The 14358-nt window shown below is 43.5% G+C and overlaps 1 protein-coding gene across 3 annotated transcripts in view; it reads right to left on the reverse strand.

Annotated features, from left to right (window-relative positions):
* The window catches only part of CAPN13 (calpain 13), an 87305-nt gene that overhangs the window by 34435 nt on the left and 38512 nt on the right, over positions 1 to 14358 (reverse strand). For all 3 annotated transcript variants that reach the window (XM_060272961.2, XM_088666617.1, XM_088666618.1), the window contains 4 exons: positions 13271 to 13445; positions 12011 to 12079; positions 7202 to 7287; positions 1558 to 1632 (listed from right to left, as the gene is read on the reverse strand). In XM_060272961.2, the coding sequence (XP_060128944.2) occupies positions 1558 to 1632; positions 7202 to 7287; positions 12011 to 12079; positions 13271 to 13445 (405 nt within the window). The remainder of the gene's footprint in view (positions 1 to 1557; positions 1633 to 7201; positions 7288 to 12010; positions 12080 to 13270; positions 13446 to 14358) is intronic.

Raw genomic sequence — 14358 nt, forward strand, 5'->3', positions numbered from 1 at the left:
CAGGCTTTGCATCATTCTACTTGGTACAACAACTACACATACATTTTCAATCCTGGTTTTGCAGCCCTGAGGACTAGAAATATTTTTGAAATAGAGAAGTGGAATGCAAATGGAGAAGTGGAATTTGCATGGCTCTAGAAAATGACAGAGGACGAGATGGTTGGACAGTGTTCTCGAAGCTACGAACATGAGTCTGACCAAACTGCGGGAGGCAGTGGAAGACAGGAGTGCCTGGCGTGCTCTGGTCCACAGGGTCACGAAGAGTTGGACACGACTAAACGACTAAACAACAAACAACAACAAAGAAAACAAATTGCAAAAACAGCTGGCAGTTACTTGTGGTGAGCAGCCTATAGATTGCTGGTCCTTTTCTTAGGAATTTTTTTTACAGATTGTAGTCTTGGGTTGCATTCATCAACCTATTGCTAAATAGCACTTTGCAAGAGTGGGACAACTCTGCATGTGCTGTTGTAATTTCCTTCCTCTCCTCCCCAACCTGCAATCTGTTCTGAGGTTTTCTCCAACTCTCTGGAGCATTTTTGAGGATGGCATGGGACATGTGCTGTGGGAGGAGGGGCAAAGTCCCCTTGTACAAGTTGAAATTGTCCCACACATTTATTGAGTTGAATACAGCCTCTTATTTTTAATAAGAGGTTTTGCAGTCCCATGGACAGCAAGAAGATCAAACCTATCCATCCTGAAGGAAATCAGCCCTGAGTTCTCACTGGAAGGACAGGTCCTGAAGCTGAGGCTCCAATACTTTGGCCACCTCATGAGAAAAGAAGACTCCCTGGAAAAGACCCTGATGTTGGGAAAGATGGAGGGCACAAGGAGAAGGAGATGACAGAGGACGAGATGGTTGAACTTGGACAGTGTTCTCGAAGCCACCAACATGAGTCTGACCAAACTGCAGGAGGCAGTGGAAGACAGGAGTGCCTGGCGTGCTCTGGTCCATGGGGTCATGAAGAGTCGGACACGGCTGAACGACTAAACAACAACAATCTTTAATATAAGTGTAAGGTAAAGGTACCCGTGACCGTTCGGTCCAGTTGCGGATGACTCTGGGGTTGTGGCGCTCATCTTGCTCTATAGGCTGAGGGAGCCAGTGTTTGTCCGCAGCTTCCGGGTCATGTGGCTAGCATGACTAATCTGCTTCTGGCGAACCAGAGCAGCACACGGAAACGCCATTTACCTTCCCACTGTAGCGGTACCTATTTATCTACTTGCACTTTGACATGCTTTTGAACTGCTAGGTTGGCAGGAGCAGGGACCAAACAACGGGAGCGCACCCCGTCGCGGGGATTCAAACCACCAACCTTCTGATCGGCAAGCCCTAGGTTCTGTGGTTTAGACCACAGCGCCACCCATGTCCGTTAGTGTAACAGGACCCTGAAAATAAGAGTGGCTCACTGCAAGAAGATTATTTATTATTAATTCAATTTTTATCCTACGCTTTCTCCCAAAGAAGCCCAGATGGCAACATATGGAGATTATTATAGCCTGGGGGCCTTAAATCTAGAGCACAGAGAATCACAGAATGACAAATTGTGAAAATACCAGAACTCGCCGTTATCCTTGTCTTCATACAGATATTTCTTGTATTGCTTCGGGACTCGATCCCATTCCATGGAACTACAAAAGAGGACAAGACCATATGAAATATAAAAAAGAGGTTCCTAATTTGCCCAAATGAGTGAAATGGGTGTGACCAAGCAGGACCTGACAAGCCAGAATCCCTTTGGAAAGGTTCATTGTAAATACACCAGCAGAAGAGCAGCGAACACATTTCAGTTTATGAAACACAAAATCATAGAATTATGGAATTGGAAGGGATCCTGAGGATCATCTAGTCCAACCCCCTGCGATGCAGGGATATGCAGCTGTCCTATACAGGGACTGAACCTGAAACCTTGGTGTTATCAGCACATTCTAACCAACTGAGCTCTCCACACCCACATATGAGCATAATAGAAATAAAGAGCACGTATACAAATAAGGCAGGCATCCCCAAACTTCGGCCCTCCAGATGTTTTGGACTACAATTCCCATCTTCCCCGGCCACTGGTCCTGTTAGCTAGGGATCATGGGAGTTGTAGGCCAAAACATCTGGAGGGCCGCAGTTTGGGGATGCCTGAAATATGGGTTACATGGAAAACAAAAAGAATATGAATATGCAACTTAACTTTTAAACCTTGCTCTAAACAATAAACAGCTAAAGAATAAACAGCTTAACCATTGCTAAATCCTACATCGGCTCACCTAAACCCCATAAGCCCTCTAGTTAAAGCTTACTACATTTCCCCAGCTGTCCTAACTACAGGGTGACTCCGTTTAAGAGACAGCGTTAAAATTCCAAGAAGCAGGCTCCTGTGGTCTAAAACACATCTTACTAAAGATCAGTTCACAATCTTTCAGTTTGCGATTGAATCAGTTCATTTTCATTTTCATTTTTTTTTCAAGAAAACTTCATGAGAACTTGCCATCCTTTTAAGGCATTTTTCTTCTATTATACACTTTCTTTTTGTATTCAATTCTCCCTAATGCAATGCATCATTTTTGCTGTTTTCACCAACGTGTGCCTTTTTATGCACACATTTTCCTAACAGGCACATTATATATATATAGGCACATTACTTGATTGGAGAACTGTAGCGCAAAATTTAGAGAAGTGCAAATTGCAAAAAGATCATTGTGTTTTGGTTCACACGTTGCTTCAAAAGGTGTGACTGACAAAAGCCAACAAGCTATATGTAAATTATAAATTATAAACGTCTGGATCTATATTACTGAGGCCTATTCCTCTACAGCAGTAAACCATTTTGGACCTCAAGCTGCATCTGTGTGGTGACTGGAACTGGGGGCAACTTTCACTGCATGGGTGTCTCACCTAGCACTGTCTTTAGCATATGCACCGCTGGGGTGCAAAGATCTGCCCAATGCTCCCAAATTTTAATAATAATAATACAGTGGTACCTCGCAAGACGAATGCCTCATGCAACGAAATACTCGCAAGACGAAAGCATTTTGTGATGTGTTTGGTAACTCGCCGCACTTTGCAAGATGAATTTTTTTTGCGTTTTTTCCCCCTGCGGCAAATTGCGCTTTGCAAGACGAAATTATCGCAAGACGAAGCAACTCGTGGAATGAATTAATTTCTTCTTGTGAGGCACCACTGTAATAATAAATTTTTATTTATACCCCGCCCTTCCCGGTTTAGAAACCGGGCTCAGGGCGGCTAACAATGAATATAAAACATCAACCCAAAACAACTTAAAACCAACAAATGTAGTTTAGCCCCCAAATTAACACCACCACACTTAAACTTCTAAGTATTGTTTAGTACCTACTAAGGAGAAACATCAGTCGTGTCAAAGGTGCCGCTGACCCATCTCAATACAATATGTAACATAATATTTTGATGTAAGAGTTAATTTGGCGTGCACGGCGCCGTTGTGAATGACAAGCGGCGGCAGCAGCATGGCACGTCTTTGGTAAATGAGCGCACAAAGTCGAAAGTCCTTTAGTGAAACAGTAGGTACACATTCCGGCAATACCTAGGTATATATGTACAGTATTTTGTTTCTCTAGCTTGATCAAAATTATTTATTATTTCATAACAGGTAGATACCGGTAGTTAAGAGCTTTGGCAACTTCAGCGACAGGCGCCCGTTGCCCCCCAGAGCTCTGCACCCCTTGCACTCCTGGGTAAAAATGGCCCTGGTCTCACCTCAGATTCCCAACATGCTTCTCCCTGCCACTCCATTTTATCCTCACAAACAGGTAAGTCAGGCTAAGACCTTAATAGCAGAGTGAAGATTTGAACTCTGGTCTCCCAGGTCCAAGCAAATTAGATTGACAGACTTGCATTGGTTTGCTATGTGTCATGCATTTGCTGTTCTTTTAGAATGTGTGATTCTATTTTGGATTAAAACTTGGCACAGATCACTTTGAATGTTCTGAATGCACTGAATCTGCTTGATGGCAGGTTGCTAAAATACAGTAAACGAATCTGAATCTGATGCACTCCTACACTGATAAAATGCTACAAAAAAGAAGCAGCTTGCTAGAAATGCTCGATCGCATGAAGACTGCAATATGTACATTAACATATGTATGATATTTGATTGCTTTGGGGCAGCATTTTATCAATGTGCATATGTGTATCAGTACTGCGGCAGGGGCAGGGAGAATCTAATGAGGGGGGGGGATAAATTCATTAGCTTGTCTACCGCCCCTGCTTCCGCTATGCATGAACGGATTGATAAAACACTGCCCCCCAAAGAAAACAATCATGTAGCTGAAAACTGCAGTGCATGCACAGAGCTCAATATAAAACTCAGAAATTTAAAAAAAAGAAGAGAGAGGGATGGATGGATGAGTACATATGCATCACTTCTACTTTGGAAAGAAGACCAGAAATCCAAATTCCAAGGAGAAATTCGGATGGGGTGAATTTCGGAAGCATCACTCGTTCCTTTCAATGCTTAGTTCTTCCCCTAAAGCTTAAAATTCAGCCACGAATGAGCACTGAACAAATTGCCAGGAGTAAGAAGCTACACACTTCATTCTTAGGTCCTGATCATGCACCTTTGTTGTTGGGGTGCTTAGAATGCCATACAAAGAAGAGAATGAAACAGTTTCTGTTGGTTTTGATAGTCCTGGATGGCACCGGGGCTGGCTGAAGGCATTTTGCTGCCGAAGTCAAAGCAGCAAACACCACGTGCACACGCACTCAGGTGCGAGCACTGTTTCTCTCTCTCTCTCTCACTCTCACTCTCTCCCCCCCCTCTCTCTCTCTCACACACTGCCCCCAAGTCAAGATGCACAGTAGCCAAGACCTGTCAAATCATTTTGGTGCCTGAGGCAGAAACTCCTACAAGCACATCTCTCCCTCTCTGAGAATAAAAATGCAACAATAATAAACAACTCAAAATGTACTGACTTTTCAGGATACCCGAAACCAGCTGGCTGAGGTGACTATCTCACTATGCCTAATGGTACGGCTGACCCTGGGTGTACTTTAATAAAGAAATAATTCTTTGCATCTTTAGCTGCTGTTATTACCTCTCAGCAATCCCACCACACAGACATTGCATTAGCCATCCAGCTGTGTTAATTCTCAAGCTGCAGTTTTATAATTAAGTGATAATTGTGTTGTATGCATAGCATTAACCAAGCAGAACTCAAGAATTGTATTGATCCATGCAGTTTAAGCCTGCTCCACCAAAATTTCAACAGTACTGAGATTAGAATTAAACTTTGCAAAACCTGGGAAACTACTATACTATACTATACTATACTATACTATACTATACTATACTATACTATACTATACTATACTATACTATACTCAGTGCTTTTTTTGGTAGAAAAATAGGTGCCAGTACTCATCATGAAGTTGTTACAGTAAGTGCCACACTTTTAAACAACAAAGAGAGCACCTACCAGTACTGTGTACCCTTGAGTGCCCCTGAAAAAAGCATTGACTATACTATACTATAGGGACGCGGGTGGCGCTGTGGGTTAAACCACAGAGCCTAGGGCTTGCCGATCAGAAGGTCAGCGGTTCAAATCCCTGCGATGGGGTGAGATCCCATTGCTCGGTCCCAGCTCCTGCCAACCTAGCAGTTCGAAAGCACCTCAAAGTGCAAGTAGATAAATAGGTACCGCTACAGCGGGAAGGTAAACAGCATTTCCATGTGCTGCTCTGGTTCGCCAGAAGCGGCTTAGTCATGCTGGCCACATGACCTGGAAGCTGTACGCCAGCTCCCTCGGCCAATAACGTGAGATGAGCACCACAACCCCAGAGTCGGTCATGACTGGACCTAATGGTCAGGGGTCCCTTTACCTTTATACTATACTACACTATACTACAGTATACTATACTATACTATACTATACTATACTATACTATACTATACTATACTATACTATACTATACTATACTATACTAACTTCTTAACTTCAGTCACACCAGCATGTAGATACTAAAGAACACTTCTCAGGAAATATTATTTTAGTAGCCCAGAGGAAAGGAAGATGGCTATATAAAACCATAAAGCAGCTAGTATACTGTTGCACGTACAGTATACTGTTCTTGTTTTTCAGTTTTCATTTGCTAATTCAACAAAGGGGTGGGGGGAATGAAAAATAAAGGATTATGAATACTGTACAGGAGCATATTTTCCAAATTTTCAGCTCTGTGGTAGTGGGTGGGGGCAAAATCATGGGACACCATCCAACCACTGGTAATTTCTTTTAAGTCTTATTGATCTCAATCATTTCATGCTTAAATCATTCGTAGTGGAATCGATGAGACATAAAAGTGCTTATTTTTGATAGACGGCACCTAGGGTAATTGTAGTGAATTGTTCTTAGGTGTGAGGAAAGAAGAAAAAGGAAATAGCATGCCCAAAGCGAGAGCCGGTTGGGAAGGGCCATAGCTCAGTTGCACAGCAATTGATTTTGCATACAGAAGGTTACAAGTTCCCTGGCATCTCCTGAGAGAGACCCATGCCTGAAATTCTTGAGAGCTTTGCCTACAGTAGGCAATACTGAGAGAGACAGTCGGATGGTTTAATTCAGGATAAGGCAGCTTCTTATGTTCCTATGACCAGAACATAAACTGTAGAAGATGAACTTTGGAGGTGTTGACCAGGGCCAACGGGGGTCCCACAAAATGGAAAGCGAATTTAGCGGCGGGGCTGACATTTTTTTGATGGTTTTGGGCAGTAGAGGCACAATAATATTACTTTGATGGCAGCCAGCAGAGGCAGCTTTTATCCCCCTCCCTTGTTCATCTTAAAAACAATAATAGCTTGGCCACTGCCTGTGGTGGCAGCAACAGCACCAATGAAGTCTTTCTTGATGGCAACCAAGCAGGTGGCGTACAACTCAGGTGAGATCCAGCAACCATCTTGCTCTGCTGCTACTGCCTACTTCACATGGATGCCACCATTTTGGCCCCAGCAGCATCAGAAGCCAAGGAAGGAAGCTGCAGCAGAGCAGAACAGTCACTGGAGAGCTGCCTCAGTCTGTCCTGCCTGTTCCTCCGAGGTTTGCCTGGGTCACAATCTGGGAAATCAGCAAGAGGGAGGGTGCACAGTTTGGATGTGCTTTAAGGTGAACAGGGAGGGGTTGGTGAGCAAAAGCAGCATGGCCGGCGGCAGCCCCCAATGAAATAAAACATTTGAAATCATACCGATCGCTCCAAGCTCCAATCCACTCCTTACGACCATAAGGATTCCAAAGTCTAATTAAACGTTCCGTCATACCCATATAGGGAACCTATTAAGAAGAAAGAAAAAGTCAGTGGCATCTTGTATATTGGGGGTGTTTTGTGGGGGAAAGAGATGTGTAAAAGCTTCTTCTACTGTATTTTGGGAGGCTCGCTTTAGTTCCTAACTTTGTCTGCATCTAAGGAACAAAGGAGAAGGGGACGACAGAGGATGAGATGGTTGGACAGTGTTCTCGAAGCTACGAACATGAGTTTGACCAAACTGCGGGAGGCAGTAGAAGACAGGAGTGCCTGGCATGCTATGGTCCATGGGGTCACGAAGAGTTGGACACGACTAAACAACAACAACAAGGAACAAAGGATGTGACCCTCCACACAGTGAAGTTGCTTAAATCCCATTGCCTTCGATGGGATATAATAAGCCTTACTATGCACAAGATGGTAGGCAATGCAGCTTTTTTTAAAACTATGTGACGCGGGTGGTGCTGTGGGTTAAACCACAGAGCCTAGGGCTTGCCGATCAGAAGGTCGGTGGTTCGAATCCCTGCTCGGTCCCAGCTCCTGCCCACCTAGCAGTTTGAAAGCACATCAAAGTGCAAGTAGACAAATAGGAACCGCTACAGTGGGAAGGTAAACGGCGTTTCCATGTGCTGCTCTGGTTCGCCAGAAGCGGCTTTGTCATGCTGGCCACATGACCTGGAAGCTATATGCCGGCTCCCTCGGCCAATAATGCGAGATGAGCGTGCAACCCCAGAGTCGGTCACGACTGGACCTAATGGTCAGGGGTCCCTTTACCTTTACCTTTCTGTGGAAAATGCATTATTTTTGCAATACACAAAACAAATACTGCCTAGTAAAACATGGGAGCAAAATAAAAATAAGTCCTGGAGCACTTATTAAGTACTAAATAAGTCCTATACACTGTTGTAGCATGATTGAAACTACCTTATTCACACTTATGGAAACAGTATGTGAAATGAAACACAACTATCCTTAGAAATATGCACTTCTCTGAATTTTGTGATGCAGTACTTCAACCAAATATGTGTATATTAGGAGAAATGTGTGTACAAAAATGTGTATATTAAGAGAATTTATTGATGAAAACAGCATATGAAAATGTGTATATTAGGTAAAATGCACACCGAAATAATGGTAAATTCTGTTTGTTTGTTTTAAATTGCAAACTGATACAGAAATCAGGAGAACTGACACTAAGATTAAAGATAAACTGAGAGAAACTAAAATTGACAGATTCATTCATCTCTAACTGCAAGTTACCTCCTTGTTAACATGGAGCATAAAGCTATTAATGGCTACTTGGCATGATGGGTATGTTCTGCCTCCAGAGGCAATAGGACTCAAATGTGTGGCAAGTGCTATTGCACTCCGGTGCCGCTTGCAGTCTTCCCATAGGCTTCTGGCTAGCCACTGTGAGAACATCACTGCTGGACCAGATGGGCCATTGGCCTGAATCAGCAGACTCTTCTTATGTTCTGATGATGCCCTTGATGAAAGCACTACTTTAATACACGTGGTCAGCATGTATGGTCAGGTTCACAAAAGCATTTATTGGCTTTGGGTATGAGCATTCAGCTTCCTAAGCATGTTTCTTCAATATGTAGAAACTATATTGTAGCTTCTTTTAGGAGATGCTGCTTTCTGTGCTTCCAGTTGTAAATAAATTCAAAACATGAGAAGCTTCCATAAATCTTACAAGGTTCTCACCTTGAAATGTAATCACTGAGTTCTGGATTCTGTTCTCAGCTCGATATTAACAAGTCTCTCTGCCTCTAACAGCCAACTAAATACTATATCTGTTCAGTCTTGATGTGTGCCTTTTCCTACTGAGACTTTACTCTTTCCCCATACATTTCATTTTCAAGTTGCCACAAAATCTTACAGCTGGTTTAAGTCACTGAACTCTCGTCTATTTTTTTTTCCTTCACAAAATGATGCAGTGCCAATGTTGTCTTATAGGCATAGCTGCCAAGTTTTCCCTTTTCTCGCGAGGAAGCCTATTCAGCATAAGGGAAAATCCCTTTAAAAAAGGGATAACTTGGCAGCTATGCTTATAGGGGGGAAACAGGTTAAAATTTCAGACCATTCAATTACTGGGAGCAGGAGTCATGAAATCCATTCTTCCTTTTTTTTTCCTTAGGGCCAAATCAGACATGCAGCCTGACTGCTCTCCCCACCCAGCTCCCTGGTTTTATAATGCTCTCACATCATTATAATATTACATGGAGAATGTTCAGGATACAAAGACAGTCTGCAGCCATTTATGACGTCCTGTTGGCTCTTGCTGCAGGTTTGAATGGGCTGCAGGATATTTTCATGCATAGCCCAATTCATGCAAAACTTGTGCAACCCCTGGACGCAAAACAGTTCACATGGGGGGAAATGCAACCATTTGTGCAAGTCCTTAGGTAATTTTGCCTTGGATATTTTGCTGGCAAGACTCTAACCAGCAGTCTCTCAAATGCACAATTATCTAAGGAAGTTGAGGAGGGGGCAAGACAAGGAGGCAGGGCCTCAAGGGCTAGGTGGGAAGCTTTCAAATGCTGCATTTAGCCTGGGGACTGGAGATTTCCCATCCCTGGGTTAGAGTAAGCCAAGAGCATCATGAGGTGTGGGGTTTTTTTTTTATCTCTCTGTTGAGATAAATCATGGGCATATTATTTGAACCAGTTTGGCTCCTAGTTTATTGTTAATGGTTAATGCATTATCACCAAAGTTTATAGTTTAACCAAAGTCATTATAATTATAAGGGTTTTTACATTAAGAAGAGAATAGGCTAAACCATAACACTATGAGCGCATTGATCTCTTTTATTTAACACTCTGCATGCCAATTCCTGCTCCTTCCAAACACTAGTCTATGTTTGGGGTCTCCAGTGTGGTGCCTGTGGGCATCATGGTTTCTTCATATCACACACCCCCCCACACACACAGTGCCTGCCAAAGCCCCCTCACCCTCTCAATTCTTTTATAGAAATGTGTTTTTTTTGGGGGGGGGAGAGCCATGTGTTAGTTGTATATTGCCTTCTTTTTCACCCGTGTTTTAGTAGAATTTCTGGGGTGGAGTGTCTTGCCTGTTTTGTTTGGGGAGCGAATCTAAGCCTTACCCAGTTTTCTCCTGTGAAATGGTGATTTTGTGGTAGCCCTGGGCCCGAAATAGTTGGGAACCCCTGTTCTATGGAGCATTTACACCACCTGATTCCCAGTTCTTTCTCAAATGGGTGTGAGTGCTATGGCACCTATTAACTGCATATCATTCATAAGCAATTACAGGCAGTGTATGTATTTGTGTGGTGATGTGAGGAGTACTCAAGTTGCAAGGGAATGTCCTATGCCATCACTTGGTCCCCTTGGGCAGCTGACAGGGCCCAAGCAAAGCCCACAGCCACTGGCTCCTGCACTGTGCCCTTTGGACAACCAGGTCCAAGAGCTTTCAGTTTAACGATCTTGAAATTTTCTCCTGTAGGGCATTATGGAAAGTTAAAATGGCAGCTCAGACCCAGCCATCTGGTCATGGTGTGCCAGCTGCTACCACCCCTCCCTCCCACACCTCAGTTAAGCCCACAAGTGTAGGAAGGGACCTGGCACAGATCATTTAGTCGAGGGCCCTGCAAAGAGAGGTATCTGTATAGTAATGCAGTTCCCGGAAGAACTACATGCCATATTAGTGAGCATTCTTACTGCTGCCAAAGGAAGGAAAGCCAGAGGATTAGTCAAGGTCATTGTCCGTTTGGCCATATTTTTTTTGTCCTTGTTGATACGGTATGAGCATCGTAAGTGATGATTCTGGGGGATGAGCACTGCACTCACCTTGAAGGCAGACCCACTTACTGCAGTAAATCCTTTGCTTTCTTTTGCCGTCGCTGGATTATTACTTTCTGCCAAATTGATCTCCTTCCCCAGAAGATGATATTAAAATTTGGGGCAAGGGAAGGGTGTACGCTCGGGAAAGATAAACCTCGCAGGTGAAGAAAATGACTTCTTCATCCAGCTGTGAACTCTTGACTCTGCACTTTAGCATATTCTGAGCAATGTCTCTTTCACAGGGCACTTTCCCACAGCAAGTGTTTTGTGGACTTGAGGTTGCTTTTAAGTGTTGCACAACGCCACATAACACTTTCCATATTAAAATGCTGTCCCATATTTCCTTCCTTATTTAACCTGGATTTACCATTTCCTTTTTTAAAATTATGGGTTGTTTTTTTTTAACATATTGGATTATCTGCAGAAATGGTAAACTGTGTTTAATGCTATCGGGTGGTGCTCTTGCATCAATAGTTTATATCTCAGAATTAAATTAACTCCATGGATTCAACCCACAGAAGTGTCCGTTCATTTAATTTGTTTCGGCCTCTTAAAACTTGCCCGAGGCCCTTTTTCTGGTAAGTGGGTTATCTTCTGCCACATCACTGGCTGAACCAATGAGTGTTAATTATGGGCTCAGTGTTTCATCATTCTTGATAGTTCCCTTAAAAACGACTAGCTCGCTGTGTCACCTTGCTAACTTTATCATTTCTTTACTTCTACATAAAGCGACTGGGTTTCAGACATTTCAGGAAGGCAGGAATGAAATTATGTGATCTCAGTGACGCATGGAGGTCTAGATTAGATCAACGCAACGTTACCTTCTGGCCCTAAAAGCAATGAATTATGAACATGGGGATAGAGAACAGCGGGCCAGCTGCCAATTAGGAGAGAGGGCTGTGGGAAGAAGACAATTAAGAATGACAGAAAGAAATGTTTTCTCTCTCACCTCTGCAGTCTCCACAACAGTGTAGGCATGACCTTGAACAATTCCATTCTTCTCGTTTACCGCACCGTTCTGAATGGAGAAAGGACAGCTATAACTTCTCTAAAAGCATTAGCAAACATATTTTCATTTGATCCAATGAATGTGGTCTGTCCTCCAATCTAAGGAAACTTCAGGGGGGCTCAGGAGGAACTCCTAGGTTGTGTAACTCCTCTCCCAGAGTGGTATGCTGGGCACTTTCATTATATAGCTTTCGGCAAATGCTGAAGTCACACTTCTTTTGACACTTGAGAGAGGTTTATTTCTGGACCTGCCTTATTTTTCCAATTTAAAGTTGTTCTAAGCTGTTTTCAGTATTGTGTTTTAATTGCTGTAACTTGCCCTGGGACCTTGGGGGTAAAGCGTGAGTAATAAATTGTAATAATAATAAGAGCACCGTGTCTTGTAAGAACAGTTACAGCCCATGACACTGAGCATTCAAACAGAGAAGGCCAGTGAGTGTGTGTCCCCGGCCCTCCTCCAGAACCTAGAAATGGGGGTGGAAATTGAGTGGCACACACTACCTGGTTTCCAGGTTTATTTAGCATGGCTGTATGGCACTTTGCTTGAGGGGAAAGCATTACATAGAATCATAGAGTTGGAAGAGACCACAAGGGCCATCCAGTCCAACCCCCTGCCAAGCAGGAAACACCATCAAAGCATTCCTGACAGGTGGCTGTCAAGCCTCTGCTTAAAGACCTCCAAAGAAGGAGACTCCACCACACTCCTTGGCAGCAAATTCCACTGCCGAACAGCTCTTACTGTCAGGAAGTTCTTCCTAATGTTTAGGTGGAAGCTTCTCTCTTGTAGTTTGAATCCATTGCTCCGTGTCCGCTTCTCTGGAGCAGTAGAAAACAACCTTTCTCCCTCCTCTATATGACATCCTTTTATATATTTGAACATGGCTATCATATCACCCCTTAACCTTCTCTACTCCAGGCTAAACATACCCAGCTCCCTAAGCCGTTCCTCATAAGACATCGTTTCCAGGCCTTTGAAAAGAGAGAATTGTAAAGCCATTCATGCTTTACAAGCTGATGGAGCGAGAGCATTAATGCTAAGAGGCCATAGTTGTCCCTCTTCAGACACGAGATGCACAGCCAAGTAGACCAACAATTTCAGGGGTTCTGCATGCAATTTTGAGGGGTACAGGTGAACGAGACCGATTCTTGCTGCATCTTCTTATATTCCAGTTCCTAGAAAAAAACAAAACTTCTAGCTTACCTCTGGAGGAGTGACGCATCCCATGAGGCAACCTGACTTGGCAGCGGCTTTCACTACCTCATACAGGTAAGAGGAAGGGCGAGCAAGGTTGAAAGACATCTGGACCCCGCCTGTGAAGTCCACTAAAGCCTCAGAAATGTAGCCCATGTGCAACTTCCGATAGGAACCGTGCAATCTGGAAGAAGAGAGAAGACTTTGAGGTTAGGCCAGTACCAGATTTAAGAAGGCCCTGGGAAAGGTGTCCTCTAAGACCAGCGTGCCCCCCTTTTAAGCTTGCCAATGGTTTTTTAAAATATTGGGTGCACAGTGCAGTGAGGAAGTGGTCAAGACTACAGTCAGAATGTCCATGTATTGGGGCCCAGAGGCATTCTGATGGGGAAAAGAAGACGAGCGGTTGCATACCCTCCAACATTTCTCCAATGAAAATAAGGACATCCCATTCCATAATGATAATTTTACTATTTATACCCCACACATCATACCGGGTCGCCCCAGCCACTCTGGGCAGCTTCGAACATATATAAAAACATAATAAAACAATAAACATTTTTAAAAGACCTTCCCTATACAGGATTGCCTTCAGACGGCTATGGGAGTGGATAACTCCATACCCTCCAACATTTCTCCAATGAAAATAGGGATGGCCTAAGGAAAAGCGGGACATTCCAGGGTCAAATCAGAAACTGGGACGGCTTCTCTAAATCAGGGACGTCCCTGGAAAATAAGGGCACTTGAAGGATCTGCGGTTGCAGTCTCAGGTTCACTGCACTAGTTTTTTGTTTTTAAATGAAAAGAAAATTGGCAGGACTACAAACCCCCCTGGGACCCATTCTTTTCAATCATGCTGGGTGCTGGTGCCAGGGCTGGACAGCTGGGAAGGAAAGAAGGTTATTTCATTTTATTTATTTGTAAGGTCATAAAAGAAAGATTAGGTTTGATGGATAGAGAAGATGAGGCAGGGAGAAGATACATTTTTTACAGGGACATTTCACAGCATGTGATTTAAAGGTACAAAGGCATGAGGGAAGGGAGTATACGGCGATGGCTCCCCACCACCACAATTTTTTGTAGCAGGTGAATGAGTACAT

Source organism: Zootoca vivipara, chromosome 3 (assembly GCF_965207765.1).
Source record: "Zootoca vivipara chromosome 3, rZooViv2.hap1.1, whole genome shotgun sequence".
In the NCBI taxonomy this organism is placed as follows: Eukaryota; Metazoa; Chordata; class Lepidosauria; order Squamata; family Lacertidae; genus Zootoca; species Zootoca vivipara.